Source organism: Antedon bifida, chromosome 9 (assembly GCF_963402885.1).
Source record: "Antedon bifida chromosome 9, ecAntBifi1.1, whole genome shotgun sequence".
Taxonomy (NCBI): Eukaryota; Metazoa; Echinodermata; class Crinoidea; order Comatulida; family Antedonidae; genus Antedon; species Antedon bifida.
In genome coordinates this window covers 16,809,724-16,826,587 of record NC_136234.1, presented here as the reverse complement: position 1 = coordinate 16,826,587, position 16,864 = coordinate 16,809,724, and the positions used below count along the sequence as shown (strand labels likewise).

The following is a 16,864-nucleotide window of genomic DNA, read 5'->3' as shown; positions in this document are numbered from 1 at the left end:
ATAATAAAATTCTTACTATAAGCAAATGGTGTTTGTTTCTTTTATTGTTTCTTTGCAGTCAACTTAGCAATAATAAATTAATTTACACTGCATCTTTGAGTGTGATTATTATAAGTAATATTTGCGCCTACGTTTTCTATATTTCATAGATATATACAGTTAAATAAATAATTGGAATGAACTGTATGAATAAAACAAATTGTTTAATTTTAGACAACATAAAGTTCTTAAAAACAAATTATGCTATGTTTAAAAAATATATGTTTCTTAAAATCACTTAAAGTATAGTTTAAGATTGACTCATGGGCAAAAAATGGTTGTCAACTAAACAATTAATTTTTTTTTTCTATGTACAGTTAAATTTCTTTTTAACACAATGTAGGCTTATTTTCTATTGTTTCTTATTTGAGAATTACCAATTTTTAGGCATTTTCAAACTTTCTGTGATGTTAGCATCAGTAAGCACTTGTGAGACAACAACCATTACATACTCTGGTTACATCTTCAGAAATAAAATATTGCCAACAAAATATCTTAATTTGATATTACTATTCTATGCCTGCCTTTCTTCCAATAGTATGATATATAGTGTCAAATATGTCTCACATGTGGGGTATATGTCAAAATTATACATATGTATTTACAGTACCGAGAAACTTTGTGAGCTATTAACTGCACACCATGTTATAAAGACACAATCTGTGTACTATACTATATGTAGATTCAGCCAAATGTGAACTGAACTTTAACCTTGTTGAGTAGCATTAGATACCTGTTCACACTTCTCAGGCATGTGTTGTATTATTTCTACAAACTGCTATAGGTCTAAATGATGTAACAACCTGTACCTATTTACACTCTACCCACTTCTCAGGTGTGCATTTTATTTGGGATCAAGTCAAAATCATTCTACTGCAGTTACTGCAGTAACTACTGTACATTTTGATTATGCAATTATTTTCTTTAGAAAACAATACACACTGTTTATATTATTGCAGTGTCTCATAAACTTCTTCTTTGAAACAAACTTAGTTATTGCAGTAAAAGACTCATTACTGCAGTAGAATCATTTTTACATGATCCCTTACCTTATACAAACTGCTATAGGTATAATTGATGTTGCACAAATAACCTATACATTCTACCAACCTCTCGGGTATGTCTTACTTCATACAAACTGCTATACACAGTAATTTACATTTTTACATCCTACCAACTTTTCCTAACCGTTCATCCGTCTTGGGATTGGCTGTTACACTTTGTGCACTCACTATCGCTTCATTGATCTTTGTCTGTAATTCTCGAAGTTCGTTTACGTGAAGTAGACGTAAAACCTTAGCAGCTTCGTTTAAGTTTCTATCTGAAAAGGTTGAATTAATTTATAACTTAATAGTTAAAACATTTCACAGATTGAAACAAATTTTTACGAATTTCTACTTTTTTTTGCAATCTAAAGCTCTGTCTACACTATGAAATTTTATGTGACAAAATGTGATGTGCCCATATATGGATATCATGATATCATATCACAATCATTATTTTGTTATTTAAACCAGTTAGATAGTGTAGACAAAGCTTAAGCAAATTGCAGTGAAATATATATCACACAAGCAAGTCTAGTTGGGTTGGAATTATTTCATGTTTTTAAGACAGGTTGATGTGCAGAAAAGTTAACCATGTCTTTTGAAAAAATATGTTCAAATAGCGAAGAACTCAACTTACCTTCAGTATCAAATCCTAAAGGACAGTCCTCCAGATTGAATGCAACACCCTTTAAATCAAAGTAATTAATTAATAAATTAATTAATATTCACATTAATAAACTACAAAACTACACACATTATTAGCTTATCATGTCTGGATTACATTCTCTATATCCAACAGGCCTATTTTAATATACACAGAACTACTAAACTACACACATTATTGGCTTATCATGTGGTCTGTATTATGTTTTGTTCTCTATATCCAACGATAGGTATGTAATTAATATATAGCAAACCTCTTGGCTTGTGAACTGTTTGCTTTCTAATGCCTCTTTGGACAACCGTTGATTTATCAGGATACTAACACCACGTAACGTCACTTCCTGATCAAAGTGCTCGGGCATGTTGAGCTGCCGGCAAATGGATGCTAAACCAGCTTTGAAGTTTGAATCATCCACTAAAAAAATGTAGAGGTTGTAGAAAGTATTCTTTATATTATTATTTAAATATGTATTGTCCCCCAAAAACATGAAAAATGAAGATTAATTAAATCAGACTTTGAATATGTTATTTTGTAGTTTTAATAATGTCAATCACTTCAGTAGAAAAAAAACGGAAAAAAATAATGTTTTCACTTATAAAATGACAAAATAAATGGTTAAATTCAACCAAAAATTCATTGGCTGGCAGCCAATTTGACCATTTTTTGCTTTAAATTACAGTTTTTTCAGGTAAATACATTTTTTTAAAATCCAATTTTTGGTCAAGGTGGATAACTATTATGTTACATTAAAATGGCATATTCAACAAAAATGTTGTTAAGAATTATTTTTTCAGGGGACAATACATCTTTAAGCAAGGTTTTGTTTCAGGCAGTACACAAAACAGACAGTAAATTACATAGCGCGATCGGGGCTTTTGTTAAGGTAGAGATGTAGAGACTTTTACACAGGTATGTTGTGTTGGTCTCAGCTATTTTTTGGGGTCTAGCCAAAGTCTAGAGACTTTTAAGCCAAATGATACGTCTCCCCTATTTTTTTTTCTACAGGCCTCCTTATCTTGATAGCTTTAACAAAATCCCTAATGATGTTTGTGGATTGAATGCGGATAAACTTTCTCACTTGTCACCAATAAGCAGCATCCTAGAAACCATTCTTATAAGATAACAAATTGAAAAAATAGGCTTACATTTTAAATGCTCAAAGGGATCTTTGGTGACTGCTCCATGCACGATACTTTCAACTGAGACTGCTTTATATTTATCAACTAAAAATAAATAAATTAATAATAATATTTATGTTACAGATAGTTTGGTTTGTTTTAAACTACACTTGAAAACCATGGGCGGATTCAATGAGGTTGCTCTTGGGGGCATGTGCTCTTCCCTTATTTTGACAAATGAAATAAAATATTGATATATATTAAAATATTTTTTTTAACATATGTTAGCGCTCCTTGTTGAAAAATCTTGTGCCAGCTATTTATTCTTAGTATATATGGGCAATGATTAAGGACATTTTCTTCCACTCAGTCTAACTAAGTTTTGTTTTTATATATTTAGGCAAATTGCCAAGGATAACCATAAGTGAATTCATTCACTATCCTTCTTAAAGGGGGTAATCCCGTTCACAAGACAAACATACACAAGATGCTCTACATAAACAAAGTCTTATTACAAATCTTTGGGAGTGGAGTTGTAATTTGTCAGAAAAAATTCTGAAATATGACAGGACTTGAACCCAGGATCCTTGGATTTAATTGTTGGATACCACTATGCCTGGTGATGATTGCATAATTGAAGTATTGATCCTGTTTTACCTTGTTCTCCATATTCTAGTCTCACAGCCTGTCCAAGTAACCAGTCTGCTATCACCACTCTGTCCCCTATGTTGTATGGGCATTGTATGTCTTGTAAATACTACAGGATAATAATAGTGAAACATTCACTCATTTTATGCCATTTTTATATATATTCAATAAATAAAATAATGATTTTGCTTATGAAAATGACAAAATAAACGGTTACATTTAACCAGAAACCCATTGACTTCAGGTTGACTCATTTTTTGTTTCAATTACTGTTTTATTTATCAGGTATATATATATTTTTTTTCTTGAGAGTGAATACTGTAACTATTATGCGACTTGAATTGAATTGTTTCATTATTTTTTTTCAGAATTTGTTTGGACGACGACTCTTGAATATCAACATCTAGGCCTATGCTGGCCGTAGTTCCAAGCCCCAGCCCAGGTTAAAAGGTACCTTTTCACAAGCTTCTGTCCATTTCTCTCCTGTAGCTGTACGCAGGTTCTCTCTATCTTGTATTGTATAAAATCGAATTCGTTGGTCTTCAATCCAATAAACAAAATTTCTCCATTCAACATCATCTGCACAATTAATAATTTACGGCGTTAATATTTATTTATAAACGACATAGTCATAGAAAAAAGAAAATATTTTTATTTTAATATTGACTAAACATTTAATTTCGGAGTATGACCAAAATTGTCAACAGGAACCTTGCTCAGGTCACCACAATATATGTTGGGAAAAACCCAAAGCTAGGCCTCCCTCTCCTCACGCTTCGAACTCTGATTTAATGAGAATGGTGCGGCGACAACTCTCTCTCGCCATCCATCATTTATGCATATCGTCCCTACCCTACTCATTACGGGATTACTCGGTAGCCTAGGCCTAGCCAAATTCAAAACTATACATTTACCTCTAATATGTAAATCACCACTACAATAACCCAATGCGTCTAACTTTCGTTTAAACATTATTGCAATTTATTAATGATTTTTAAAGCTATAGGCCTATAGACCTAAAATCGCAGATGTTTTTACTCATGTGTGTGTCACAAAAAACAAGTCGATCAAATTGTGAGGTATATTCAGAGCGTCATTCTGACGACTGGAGCATTCTCTACTTCTCTATGGAGCGCCATTTATGCCTTTATTAACTTCAATAATAGAAATAGTACTACGTTAACTGCTCAAGTGGACCCAGCACCAGAATAGGGTAGCACAGTGATATAAAATAGAAATAAAAGTCACTACTTTTAATACCGTTTCGTATATACCCATATCACAAACTGTCAAACAGAAACATCTTGGCATTCACATTGATTCAAATTTATCTTTTTTTTTTTCATGTAAATAAACTCCGTTCCAAACTGGGATTGTCCATCTCCATCTTATCGCGTGCTCGGTCACTGTTCATTAATAAACACACATCCATACTCTTCTATATATCCTCCCACACATTGACTATTGATAAAGTGTTTGAGGAATCAGATCAAATATTGACCGAATACAGACCATTCAAAATAGAGCACTTCGCATTATCCTTAAAGCTCATCCTCTCACACCACGAACTAACATTTACAACACCTTAAATCTTCATACAGTCCAAGATCGCATGCATCTACAACTGGGCTGCCTTGCCTACAGGTCTGCAAATGGTCTTGCTCCGGAATACCTTGCCCTGCCAGAATTCCAAATCATCGATGTACCCGAAGTGTCAGTGAGAGGAATTTTTGTCGTCCCTTTCCCTAAACTGAAACTTTTAAGAACAGCTTCATCTATAGAGCACCAACATACCTGAATTTGCTACCCACCAAACTAAGAAATGCGGTAACAATAAATAATTTTAAGTCTGCTCTAAAAAAATATTTAATCCCAAAAGAAAAAACTCAACGTTTTGTATATAGTGGGGAACCTAATGTTCCAAAAATCAGTTCCGTGAGATTTTAATGCTCAAGTTGAGTTCTTGGCAGTTTTGGAATCCTTAGGACTAGCAGAATTCATTGCAACTGGGGGCCAATTTTTCCCGACCCTATTTTGGCCGCCATCTTGGATTTCAAAATGGCCCCCATTTTTTACTCAAAACTGATAGTAGCTCCTATTTTAAACCACGTACGAACATAATTTGTGTGATAAATCTTACAATATTATTATAAATCAGTCCAATGGTACAATTTATAATAATAGCATATGGCAGCCATATTGAATTTCAAGATGGCCGCCATTAAAAACGTATATAATGTATGCATTTTATAGTCAGGGTCCTCGTGTATTTTCGTAGGATTTTAATGCTCAAAGTGAGATTTCACTTCTTTAATATGGTGCTAGGATACCAAAAATGCTAGGCAACAAATGTTCACGATCCCGTAACCATGGTAACAGTCCCAAGAACAAAATGGCGCCCAATTGGCCCTATCTCCATATCCCTTTGGTCTATCAACAAGATATTGGTATCAAAATACTCGGAGCGTATATATTTATATTCATTGTAATGGAACATTTTGACGAAATGTAATAGGAAATGCTATTTTTCTGCACTATTGACCTTTGACCTTGACTTGCATTGTATCTAAAAAACGGCTGCTCATTGAAATTTAAAAATGGTCTCAAATTGCTGAGACCATACATATTTATATTTATTGTAATGCAACATTTTGTTAGAAAATGACCGGTAGTAAAGTTATTGACCTTTGACCTAATAAACATGAACTTTGGTGTATACAATAAGCATTTATCTATTTGAGCATGTATCGGTAATTATTTGTGGTAGGTATTAAACAAAGGGTTTATACATATTATTATCATTTGAATATCTAATTTCTAAAGGAGTCCACAACCAGACTTTGCTCACAAACTTCAAAAAGCTTCAACTCTTTTTTATCATCTCTGTTTAAGATCTATTTCTTGACTTCATTTGAAATTATTACTAAGACAATGTTAAAAAAAGTGTTGATTTTGTTATGAATGTATTTTGATAAAATCTTGGAAGGATTTGTGTGTTTTGTGTTGAAGAGTGAGTTCGATGGGAAATCCAGTTCGATTTCCTCATTTTGAGTAATGCCGCCAACAAGACCACCAACCCATTTTAACTGTGTTCCTTCTGTTCTTCTAGAGCCTGATCCGGGAAAAGAGCACTATTTAAATACAGATTTTTTTTCTTTACATTCAAATTAATTACTGTACATTCTTTTATTCTTTGTTATTTGATCATCTACATCAAGCCAAGCTGGTTCATTATGTGAATTAGAAATTAGCTATTAAAAGGATAATAATATGTATAAACCCATTGTTTAATACCTACCACAAATAATTACTGATTATTGTATACATCAAGTTCATGTTTATTAGGTCAAAGGTCAATAACTTTACTTCCAGTCATTTTCTAACAAAATGTTGCATTACAATAAATATAAATATGTATGGTCTCAGCAATTTGAGACCATTTTAAAATTTCAATGACCAGCCGTTTTTTAGATACAATGCAAGTCAAGGTCAAAGGTCAATAGTGCAGAAAAATAGCATTTCCTATTACATTTCGTCAAAATGTTCCATTACAATGAATATAAATATATACGCTCCGAGTATTTTGATACCAATATCTTGTTGATAGACCAAAGGGATACGGAGATAGGGCCAATTGGGCGTCATTTTGTTCTTGGGGCTGTTACCATGGTTACGAGATCGTGAACATTTGTTGCCTAGCATTTTTGGTATCCTAGCACCATATTAAAGAAGTGAAATCTCACTTTGGGCATTAAAATCCTACGGAAATACACAATGACCCTGACTATAAAATGCATACACTATATACGTTTTTAATGGCGGCCATCTTGAAATTCAATATGGCTGCCATATGCTATTATTATAAATTGTACCATTGGACTGATTTATCATAATATTGTAAGATTTATCACACAAATTACGTTCGTACGTGGTTTAAAATAGGAGCTACTATCAGTTTTCAGTAAAAAATGGGGGCCATTTTGAAATCCAAGATGGCGGCCAAAATAGGGTCGGGAAAAATTGGCCCCCAGTTGCAATGAATTCTGCTGGTCCTAAGGATTTCAAAACTGCCAAGAACTCAACTTGAGCATTAAAATCTCACGGAATTACATTAGGTTCCCCACTAATAGTATTGTAGGCTATATTTTTGTATTTAGGCCTAAGTACATATATATTATATATTTTTATATTTTTTGAACATAGTTCATCCGTTTTTTCATATATGTTTTTGACTGTCTGCATACTATGCTGTTTAGGGTCACCCTCACAAAATAAGGTTTAATAAAAAAATAATATAGAAATAAAGTCACTGAAATTTAATATCGTTTCGTATGTTAATACAATGTGCTCAAGTGGACCCAATTTGGCCCCAGTAGAGCACAGTGATATAAAATAGAAATAAAGTCACTAAATGTTAATACCGGTAGGTATTCAAATATGCTTAAAACGAAAAGATATTAAAATTCAGTGACTTATTTCTATTTTATATCACTGTGCTCCACTGACTCCAAATTGGGTCCGCTTGAGCACAGTGTATTAACATACGAAAAGATATTAACATTCAGTGACTTATTTCTATTTTATATCACTGTGCTCCACTGACGCCAAATTGGGTCCACTTGAGCACAGTGTATTAACATACGAAAAGATATTAAAATTCCGTGAATTATTTCTATTTTATATCACTTTGCTCCACTGACACCAAATTGGGTCCACTTGAGCAAAGTGTATTAAAATACGAAAAGATATTAAAATTCAGTGACTTATTTCTATTTTATATCACTGTGCTCCCCTGGCTCCAAATTGGGTCCACTTGAGCACAGTGTGTATTAACATACGACTTTTAAATTTAATTTTGTGGCGTGTTCACCGCGAATGACTAACAATGCCATCTTCCCCATTACACCTGCACAAACTCATTTGCATACAACGCACGGAATACCAAACTGTTTAAAATAACTACAAGGTCCCCAGAAATGACACCTATAGTATTTTGAAACATGATATATAAGAGTCTTCACTACCCCACCATGATTGGGGCTGAGCAAAGACAATTTTGAACTAAATATTTATTGAAATATGAAATTAAATATTAAGTCTCCAGTTAAGCTCACCATGGTTGGGGCAGAGCTAAGAATGAAAGCTTAGTGTCCGGAAATTATGAAACGAATATAAAAGTCTTCAGGACCAGTCATACAATGGTGATTGTTTCCTAAGTGTGAGACATGCAATGCACGCGGCCGTGACGGTAATTCAACAACAAAAAATTATGAAATACAAACAGAGCTAGCACACAAAAGCCTACTTACTAATTTTAATATTTCTATAATTTAGAAAACAATTAGATTTATCATATCACCTTTGATAATTATAATGTTAAATTTCAACTATCCAGATGCGAATTTTAGGTTGGGTTTTAAAAAAACTCGACTTCATATATGCTTCAATTTCGAAGATCTGCTTAAAACATATTTATTTATTTATTCTGTCATAAACTTTTATTCACAACATATTAGTAGGTCTAAAATACAATATCTTGCATGAAACGGATATTTAAAAATACACTATAATGTGTAACGGTAGAATTACAATTCTAATGTAAAAGATTAACAAAATAAAAATTGAACAGTGTTGTGTGTTGATCGCTAACAATACCATCTTTCCCACAGCACATGTGCACACTCATTTGCATAACAAACGCACGGCATACCAAACTACGATGAGATAAAATTAATTCTCTTCTAAACACGTAACGAATTGAATTAATTCCTTTTTTTGCATTAGAAATAAATTGAGGGCGCTAAACATAAAATTTAAACCATCAAAGCAGTTGGCGAGAGCCAAAAAAAAAAAGATGGTAAATGTGCTCTCCCTGCCTCAGCACTAAGGCCCTGCCACAGCCTTTTGGGGTCGTTTCCACCACATCACCAGATGCATTGATGTTGTCGCCTCATGATGTGTGGTGGAAAGGGGGACGTATGATCTGTGAACCCCAAACACAGTGGCTCGCATAGCCTTAACTCTATTCCACCGACCAGCATGGGAATCGAACCCACGACATACGTACGTGTGTTAACACGACGCTCAGACGACTGAGCTAACTGATCATTTTGGTTTTACAAGGTTAATAGGATATTTATGACGTAATGATGAATTACGTAATACACGTATAAATAGACTATTATCAGCTGTTCAGTCATGTTTCAGTTTGTGGTCCAACGGGTAATGCTCAGTTTTGAGTGCTACCAGCTGGGGTTCGAACCTCGACGGATATTTTTTTTATGAATATTGTTTTTTTTTTTTTTAATTTTGTATGGCATTCACTTTTCCATTAAATAGACACCATAAAACCTCAAAAAGAGCCCATGTGTTCCTCATTTTTTAGTACTCTTGGATACGGTGGGCTTCTTTTCAACGGGTAAGCTTCTTTTCCGCATGGGGTTCTTTTCAAGATTACTTTTGCAAACTAAAGGAGGGGAGCTTCTAGGTTCCCGCCCGGAAAATTGTATCTTTACATGATTTGAATTTCTAATAAAGATTAGCAAAATCAAAATTTAACTTTTAAATTTAATTTTGTGGCGTGTTCACCGCGAATGACTAACAATGCCATCTTCCCCATTACACCTGCACAAACTCATTTGCATAACAACGCACGGAATACCAAACTGTTTAAAATAACTACAAGGTCCCCAGAAATGACACCTATAGTATTTTGAAACATGGTATATAAGAGTCTTCACTACCCCACCATGATTGGGGCTGAGCAAAGACAATTTAAAAAAAAATATTTATTGAAATATGAAATTAAATATTAAGTCTCCAGTTAATCCCAACATGGTTGGGACAGAGCTAAGAATGAAATCCTAGTCCCCGGAAATTATGAAACGAAATATAAGAGTAAGGACCAGCCATACAATGGCGATTGTTTCCCAAGTGTGAGACATGCAATGCACGCGGCCGTGACGGTAATTTAACCAAACAAAATTATGAAATACAAACAGAGCTAGCACACAAAAGCCTACTTACTAATTTTTATATTTCTATAATTTAGAAAACAATTAGATTTATCATATCACCTTTGATAATTATAATGTTAAATTTCAACTATCCAAATGCGAATTTTAGGTTGGGTTTTAAAAAAACTCGACTTCATATGTGCTTCAATTTCGAAGATCTGCTTGAAACATATTTATTTATTTATTTTTTCTACCATAAACTTTTATTCACAACATAATATTAGTAGGCCTACAATACAATATCTTGCATGAAACGGATATTTAAAAGTACACTATAATGTGTAACGGTAGAATTATAATTCTAATGTAAAAGATTAACAAAATAAAAATTGAACAGTGGTGTGTGTTGATCGCGAATGACTGACAATACCACAGCACATGTGCACACTCATTTGCATAACAAACGCACGGCATACCAAACTACGATGAGATAAAATGAATTCTCTTCTAAACACATAACGAAGAGAATTAATGCGCTTTTTTTACATTAAAATAAATTGAGGGCGCTAAACATAAAATTTAAACCATCAAAGCAGTTGGCAAGAGCCAAAAAAAAAAGATGGTAAATGTGCTCTCCCTGCCTCAGCACTAAGGCCCTGCCACAGCCTTTTGGGGTCGTTTCCACCACATCACCAGATGCATTGATGTTTTCGCCTCATGATGTGTGGTGGAAAGGGGGACGTATGATCTGTGAACCCCAAACACAGTGGCTCGCATAGCCTTAACTCTATTCCACCGACCAGCGTGGGAATCGAACCCACGACATACGTGTGTTAACACGACGCTCAGACGAATGAGCTAACTGATCATTTGGTTTTAGCAAGCTTAATAGGATATTTATGACGTAATGATGAATTACGTAATACACGTATAAATAGACTATTATCAGCTGTTCAGTCATGTTTCAGTTTGTGGTGCAACGGGTAATGCTCAGTTTTGAGTGCTATCAGCTGGGGTTCGAACCTCGACGGATGTTGTTTTTATGAATATTGTTTTTTTTTGTTAAGCTCACCATGGTTGGGGCAGAGCTAAGAATGAAAGCTTATTGTCACCCTTATTTACTTGTGCACATTGTGGCATAACAGGTAGTGCTCTAGTAACTATAGTTGGATGGATTCTCTCAGCTCTACTAGCAGGGGTTCAAATCTCCACGGATTTCTTTTTTCTTTTAATAAATATAAAATGTTTTTCTTTTATTTTGAAACAGAGATATTTAGAGAGTCAACAGTGGCGTGTTGATCGCCGCGAATGACTAATAATTTTAATGTCAGAAAAAAAAAGGAATTAAAATTCTCTTCGTTACGTGTTTAGAAAAGAATTATCTCATCGTAGTTTGGTATGTCGGCGTTGTTATGCAAATGAGTTTGTGCAGGTGTAGTGGGAAAGATAGTATTGTTAGTCATTCGCGGTCAACACGCCACAGTTGAATTTTGATGTTGTTAATCTTTTACATTATATTACCCTAAATTAACTTTTGGGGTCGTTTCCAGCAATTCTCAGATTTTAGTGCTCTCAGCTCTAGAGTGGGTTCGAACCTCTACGTATATTTGTTTTTTAAATAGAATTTAAGATATTTAGAGTGTTGGAAATGTCAGGCCTAGGCCTAAACAAGTGGACTTTTTAAAAATCAGAAACAAAGTTGGATGGCATTCATTTATCCATTAAATAGACTACCAAAAAACCTAAAAAAGATGATGATGATGATTACGTAATACACGTATAAATAGACTATTATCAGCTGTTCAGTCATGTACTATACTACTTTGTGGCGCAACGTGTAATGCTTAGGTTTGAGTGCTCTCACCTCTGGGTTCGAACTTCTACGTTTTTGAAAGGGAGATATTTTGCGGGTTTTATTTCATATCCACTTGAGCACAGTGTATTAACATACGAAAAAATATTAAAATGCAGTGACTTATTTTTATTTTATTACGTGCTCCACTAGCACCAAATTTGGTCTACTTGAGCACAGTGTATTAAAATACAAACAACTTAATATTAAAATGCATTGACTTTATTAGTTTTATTTTATATCACTCACTAGCACCAAATTGGGTCCACTTGAGCACAGTGTATTAAAATACGAATGAGATATAACATTTGATTTTATTTCTATTTTATATCACTATGCTCCCCTTGTGCCAAATTGGGTCCACTTGAGCACAGTGTATTAACATACGAAAATATATTTAAATTAGTGACTTATTTCTATTCTATATCACTGTGCTCCACCGGTGCCAAATTTGATCCACTGGACCAGTTACCGTAGTACTATTTCTATTCTATACTATATCTGAAGTTAATAAAGGCATAAATGGCGCTCCGTAGAGAAGTAGAGAATGCTTCAGTTGTCAGAATCAATGAATGGAATGGAATGACGTTCTGAATATACGAGGTATATTCAGAGCGTCATTTCGACGATCGAGCATTCTCTACTTCTACGGAGCGCCATTTATGCCTTTATTTACTTCCGAATTAGAAATAGTACTACGGTAACTGCTCCAGTGGACCAAATTTAGCACCGGTGGAACACAGTGATATAAAATAGAAATAAGTCACTAATTTCAATATCTTTTCGTATTTTAATACACTGTGCTCAAGTGGACACAATTTGGCGCCAGTGAGGAGCACAGTGATATAAAATAGAAATAAGTCACTGAATTTTAATATCTTTTCGTATGTTAATAAACTGTGCTCAAGTGGACACAATTTGGAGCCAGGAGAGCACAGTGATATAAAATAGAAATAAGTCACTGAATTTTAATATCTTTTCGTATGTTAATACACTGTGCTCAAGTGGACACAATTTGGAGCCAGGAGAGCACAGTGATATAAAATAGAAATAAGTCACTGAATTTTAATATCTTTTCGTATGTTAATACACTGTGCTCAAGTGGACCCAATTTGGAGCCAGTGGAGCACAGTGATATAAAATAGAAAAAAGTCACTGAATTTTAATATCTTTTCGTATGTTAATAAACTGTGCTCAAGTGGACCCAATTTAGAGCCAGTGGAGCACAGTGATATAAAATAGAATTACGGTAAGTCACTGAATTTTAATATCTTTTCTTATGTTAATACACTGTGCACAAGTGGACCCAATTTGGCACCAGGAGAGCACAGTGATATAAAATAGAAATAAGTCACTAAATGTTAATATATTTTCGTATGTTAATACACTGTGCTCAAGTGGACCTAATTTGGCGCCAGTGGAGCACAGTGATATAAAATGGAAAAAAGATACTGAATTTTAATATCTTTTCGTATTTAATACACTGTGCTCAAGTGGACCCAATTTGGAGCCAGTGGAGCACAGTGATATAAAATAGAAAAAAGTCACTGAATTTTAATATCTTTTCGTATGTTAATAAACTGTGCTCAAGTGGACCCAATTTAGAGCCAGTGGAGCACAGTGATATAAAATAGAAAAAAGTCACTGAATTTTAATATCTTTTCGTATGTTAATACACTGTGCTCAAGTGGACCCAATTTGGAGCCAGTGGAGCACAGTGATATAAAATAGAAAAAAGTCACTGAATTTTAATATCTTTTCGTATGTTAATAAACTGTGCTCAAGTGGACCCAATTTAGAGCCAGTGGAGCACAGTGATATAAAATAGAATTACGGTAAGTCACTGAATTTTAATATCTTTTCTTATGTTAATACACTGTGCACAAGTGGACCCAATTTGGCACCAGGAGAGCACAGTGATATAAAATAGAAATAAGTCACTAAATGTTAATATATTTTCGTATGTTAATACACTGTGCTCAAGTGGACCTAATTTGGCGCCAGTGGAGCACAGTGATGTAAAATGGAAAAAAGATACTGAATTTTAATATCTTTTCGTATTTAATACACTGTGCTCAAGTGGACCCAATTTGGAGCCAGTGGAGCACAGTGATATAAAATAAAAATAAGTCACTGAATTTTAATATCTTTTCGTATGTTAATACACTGTGCTCAAGTGGACCCAATTTGGCACCAATGGGAGCACAGGGAAATAGTCACATACAATAACATCGAGAAAAATTACTTCTGGATTTCAAAAATATTTCAAACTTGGTATATATGTTCAATATCGGTTACTCCATCCGTAAAGCAAAAGAAAAAATAGTTTCAAGCCATATCAGTGATTTTAGTAATTTCGTTCGTTTAAAATGTATAGAACATAGAATTCCAACACATTTTTTAAACTTTAAATTTTGATCATCATAAAATAATTGTCCTACACATTTGAAATTTGGTAGTATACGTTCAATAGGTTACTACACTACATAATTCATATTTTTAACATATATGTTTTTTTTTTAATCGCTAAAGTTTAAAAAAATGTGTTGGAATTGTATGTTCTTTCATAAGTATTTATCTTAGACAAACGCAAGTTATTAAAATCACTGATGTGGCTTGAAACTAATTTTTCTTTTGCATTACGGATGGAGTAACCGATATTGAACTTATATACCAAGTTTGAAATATTTTTGAATTCGATAAATATTTTTTCTAGAAGTTTTTGTATGTGACTATTTCCCTGTGCTCCACTGGCGCCAAATTGGATCCACTGGAGCACAGTGTATTAACATACGAACATTTCTTTTGTAAAAAAAATACTCCTCGATTTCAATATATATTTCTTGGTATATTTTTTAATTTAAGTTGCTCAATTTACAGGGAAAAAATCGAATTCCTAACCGTTTTTTTGTCAAAATCATTATTAGAGTTTGACATAGGCCTAATATGTGTCGGAATTGTATGTTTTTTTATAAGTATTATCTTAAGCGAACGCAAGTTATATTAAAATCACTGATGTGGCTTGAAACTATTTTTTCTTTTGCTTTACGGATGGAGTAACCGATATTGAACATATATACCAAGTTTGAAATATTTTTAAATTCCAGAAGTATTTTTTCTCAATGTTTTTGTATGTGACTATTTCCCTGTGCTCCCATTGGTGCCAAATTGGGTCCACTTGAGCACAGTGTATTAACATACGAAAAGATATTATAATTTAGTGACTTTTTTCTATTTTATATCACTGTGCTCACTGGCGCGCGCGCCAAATTGGGTCCACGTAAGCACAGTGTATTAACATACGAAAAGATGTAAAAATTCAGTGACTTATTTCTATTTTATATCACTGTGCTCCACTGGCTCCAAATTGGGTCCACTTGAGCACAGTGTATTAACATAAGAAAAGATATTAAAATTCAGTGACTTTTTTCTATTTTATATCACTGTGCTCCCCTGGCTCCAAATTGGGTCCACTTGAGCACAGTGTATTAACATACGAAAAGATATTAAAATTCAGTGACTTATTTCTATTTTATATCACTGTGCTCCACTGGCTCCAAATTGGGTCCACTTGAGCACAGTGTATTAACATACGAAAAGATATTAAAATTCTGTGACTTATTTCTATTTTATATCACTGTGCTCCACTGGCTCCAAATTGGGTCCACTTGAGCACAGTGTATTAACATACGAAAAGATAATAACATTCAGTGACTTATTTCTATTTAATATCACTGTGCTCCCTGGCTCCAAATTGGGTCCACTTGAGCACAGTGTATTAACATACGAAAAGATATTAAAATTCAGTGACTTATTTTAATTTTAAATCACTGTGCTCCACTGGCTCCAAATTGGGTCCATTTCTTGAGCACAGTGTATTAACATACGAAAAGACATTAAAATTAGTGACTTATTTCTATTTTATATCACTGTGCTCCATCGGTGCTAAATTTGGTCCACTGGAGCAGTTACCGTAGTACTATTTCTAATTCGGAAGTAAATAAAGGCATAAATGGCGCTCCGTAGAAGTAGAGAATGCTCGATCGTCGAAATGACGCTCTGAATATACCTCAATATACATCAAATTGTTTGCTGCTGCGTGCTGCTGCCCTCTCTTGGTATTTACGTGTGCGTTTTGATGGGTCCAAAAAAGGTGCAAAAAACGACGCATGTGCGTCAACGTATGGTTGATGCCCGGTATCGTCTGGAGAGAGAGAGTCCCGGTTTTATGATATAAAATGAACATCTATAAAAGTACATTTTATTAACATGCTTTAGTGGTAAATTTAACTAATTAATAAATAAAATCAGTTGAAATATTGTTCAACTTGTCATTCGTCACAACGCGTTCACAAACGCGTTCAACAACAAAACATCACTTATCACATAGGGCGGTCATCAGTTTCGGAATAAATATAATTCAGTATTTTGTATAAAACGTACAATTAAATATCATAATAGCATTAAATATAATGTCAGCATGTACTTGAAACATTTTATATCATAAAATTCTACCGGGTGATACGGGCTCTCCCGGGCGT

General features: G+C 33.8%; 2 protein-coding genes across 2 annotated transcripts in view; both read right to left on the bottom strand.

Moving 5' to 3' along the window:
• The window catches only part of LOC144851613 (rab3 GTPase-activating protein non-catalytic subunit-like), a 194,146-nt gene that overhangs the window by 114,409 nt on the left and 62,873 nt on the right, over window positions 1–16,864 (bottom strand). The gene's annotated exons all lie outside the window — the stretch shown is intronic.
• LOC144851622 (RNA transcription, translation and transport factor protein-like) lies at window positions 30–4,590 on the bottom strand. Its single transcript, XM_078709183.1, has 7 exons — window positions 4,430–4,590; window positions 3,970–4,094; window positions 3,525–3,624; window positions 2,895–2,972; window positions 2,003–2,163; window positions 1,723–1,771; window positions 30–1,360 (listed from the first exon to the last, which is right to left on the bottom strand). The coding sequence occupies exons 1-7, from the start codon at window positions 4,485–4,487 to the stop codon at window positions 1,203–1,205; spliced, it is 729 nt and encodes a 242-aa protein (XP_078565309.1). The 5' UTR covers window positions 4,488–4,590; the 3' UTR covers window positions 30–1,202.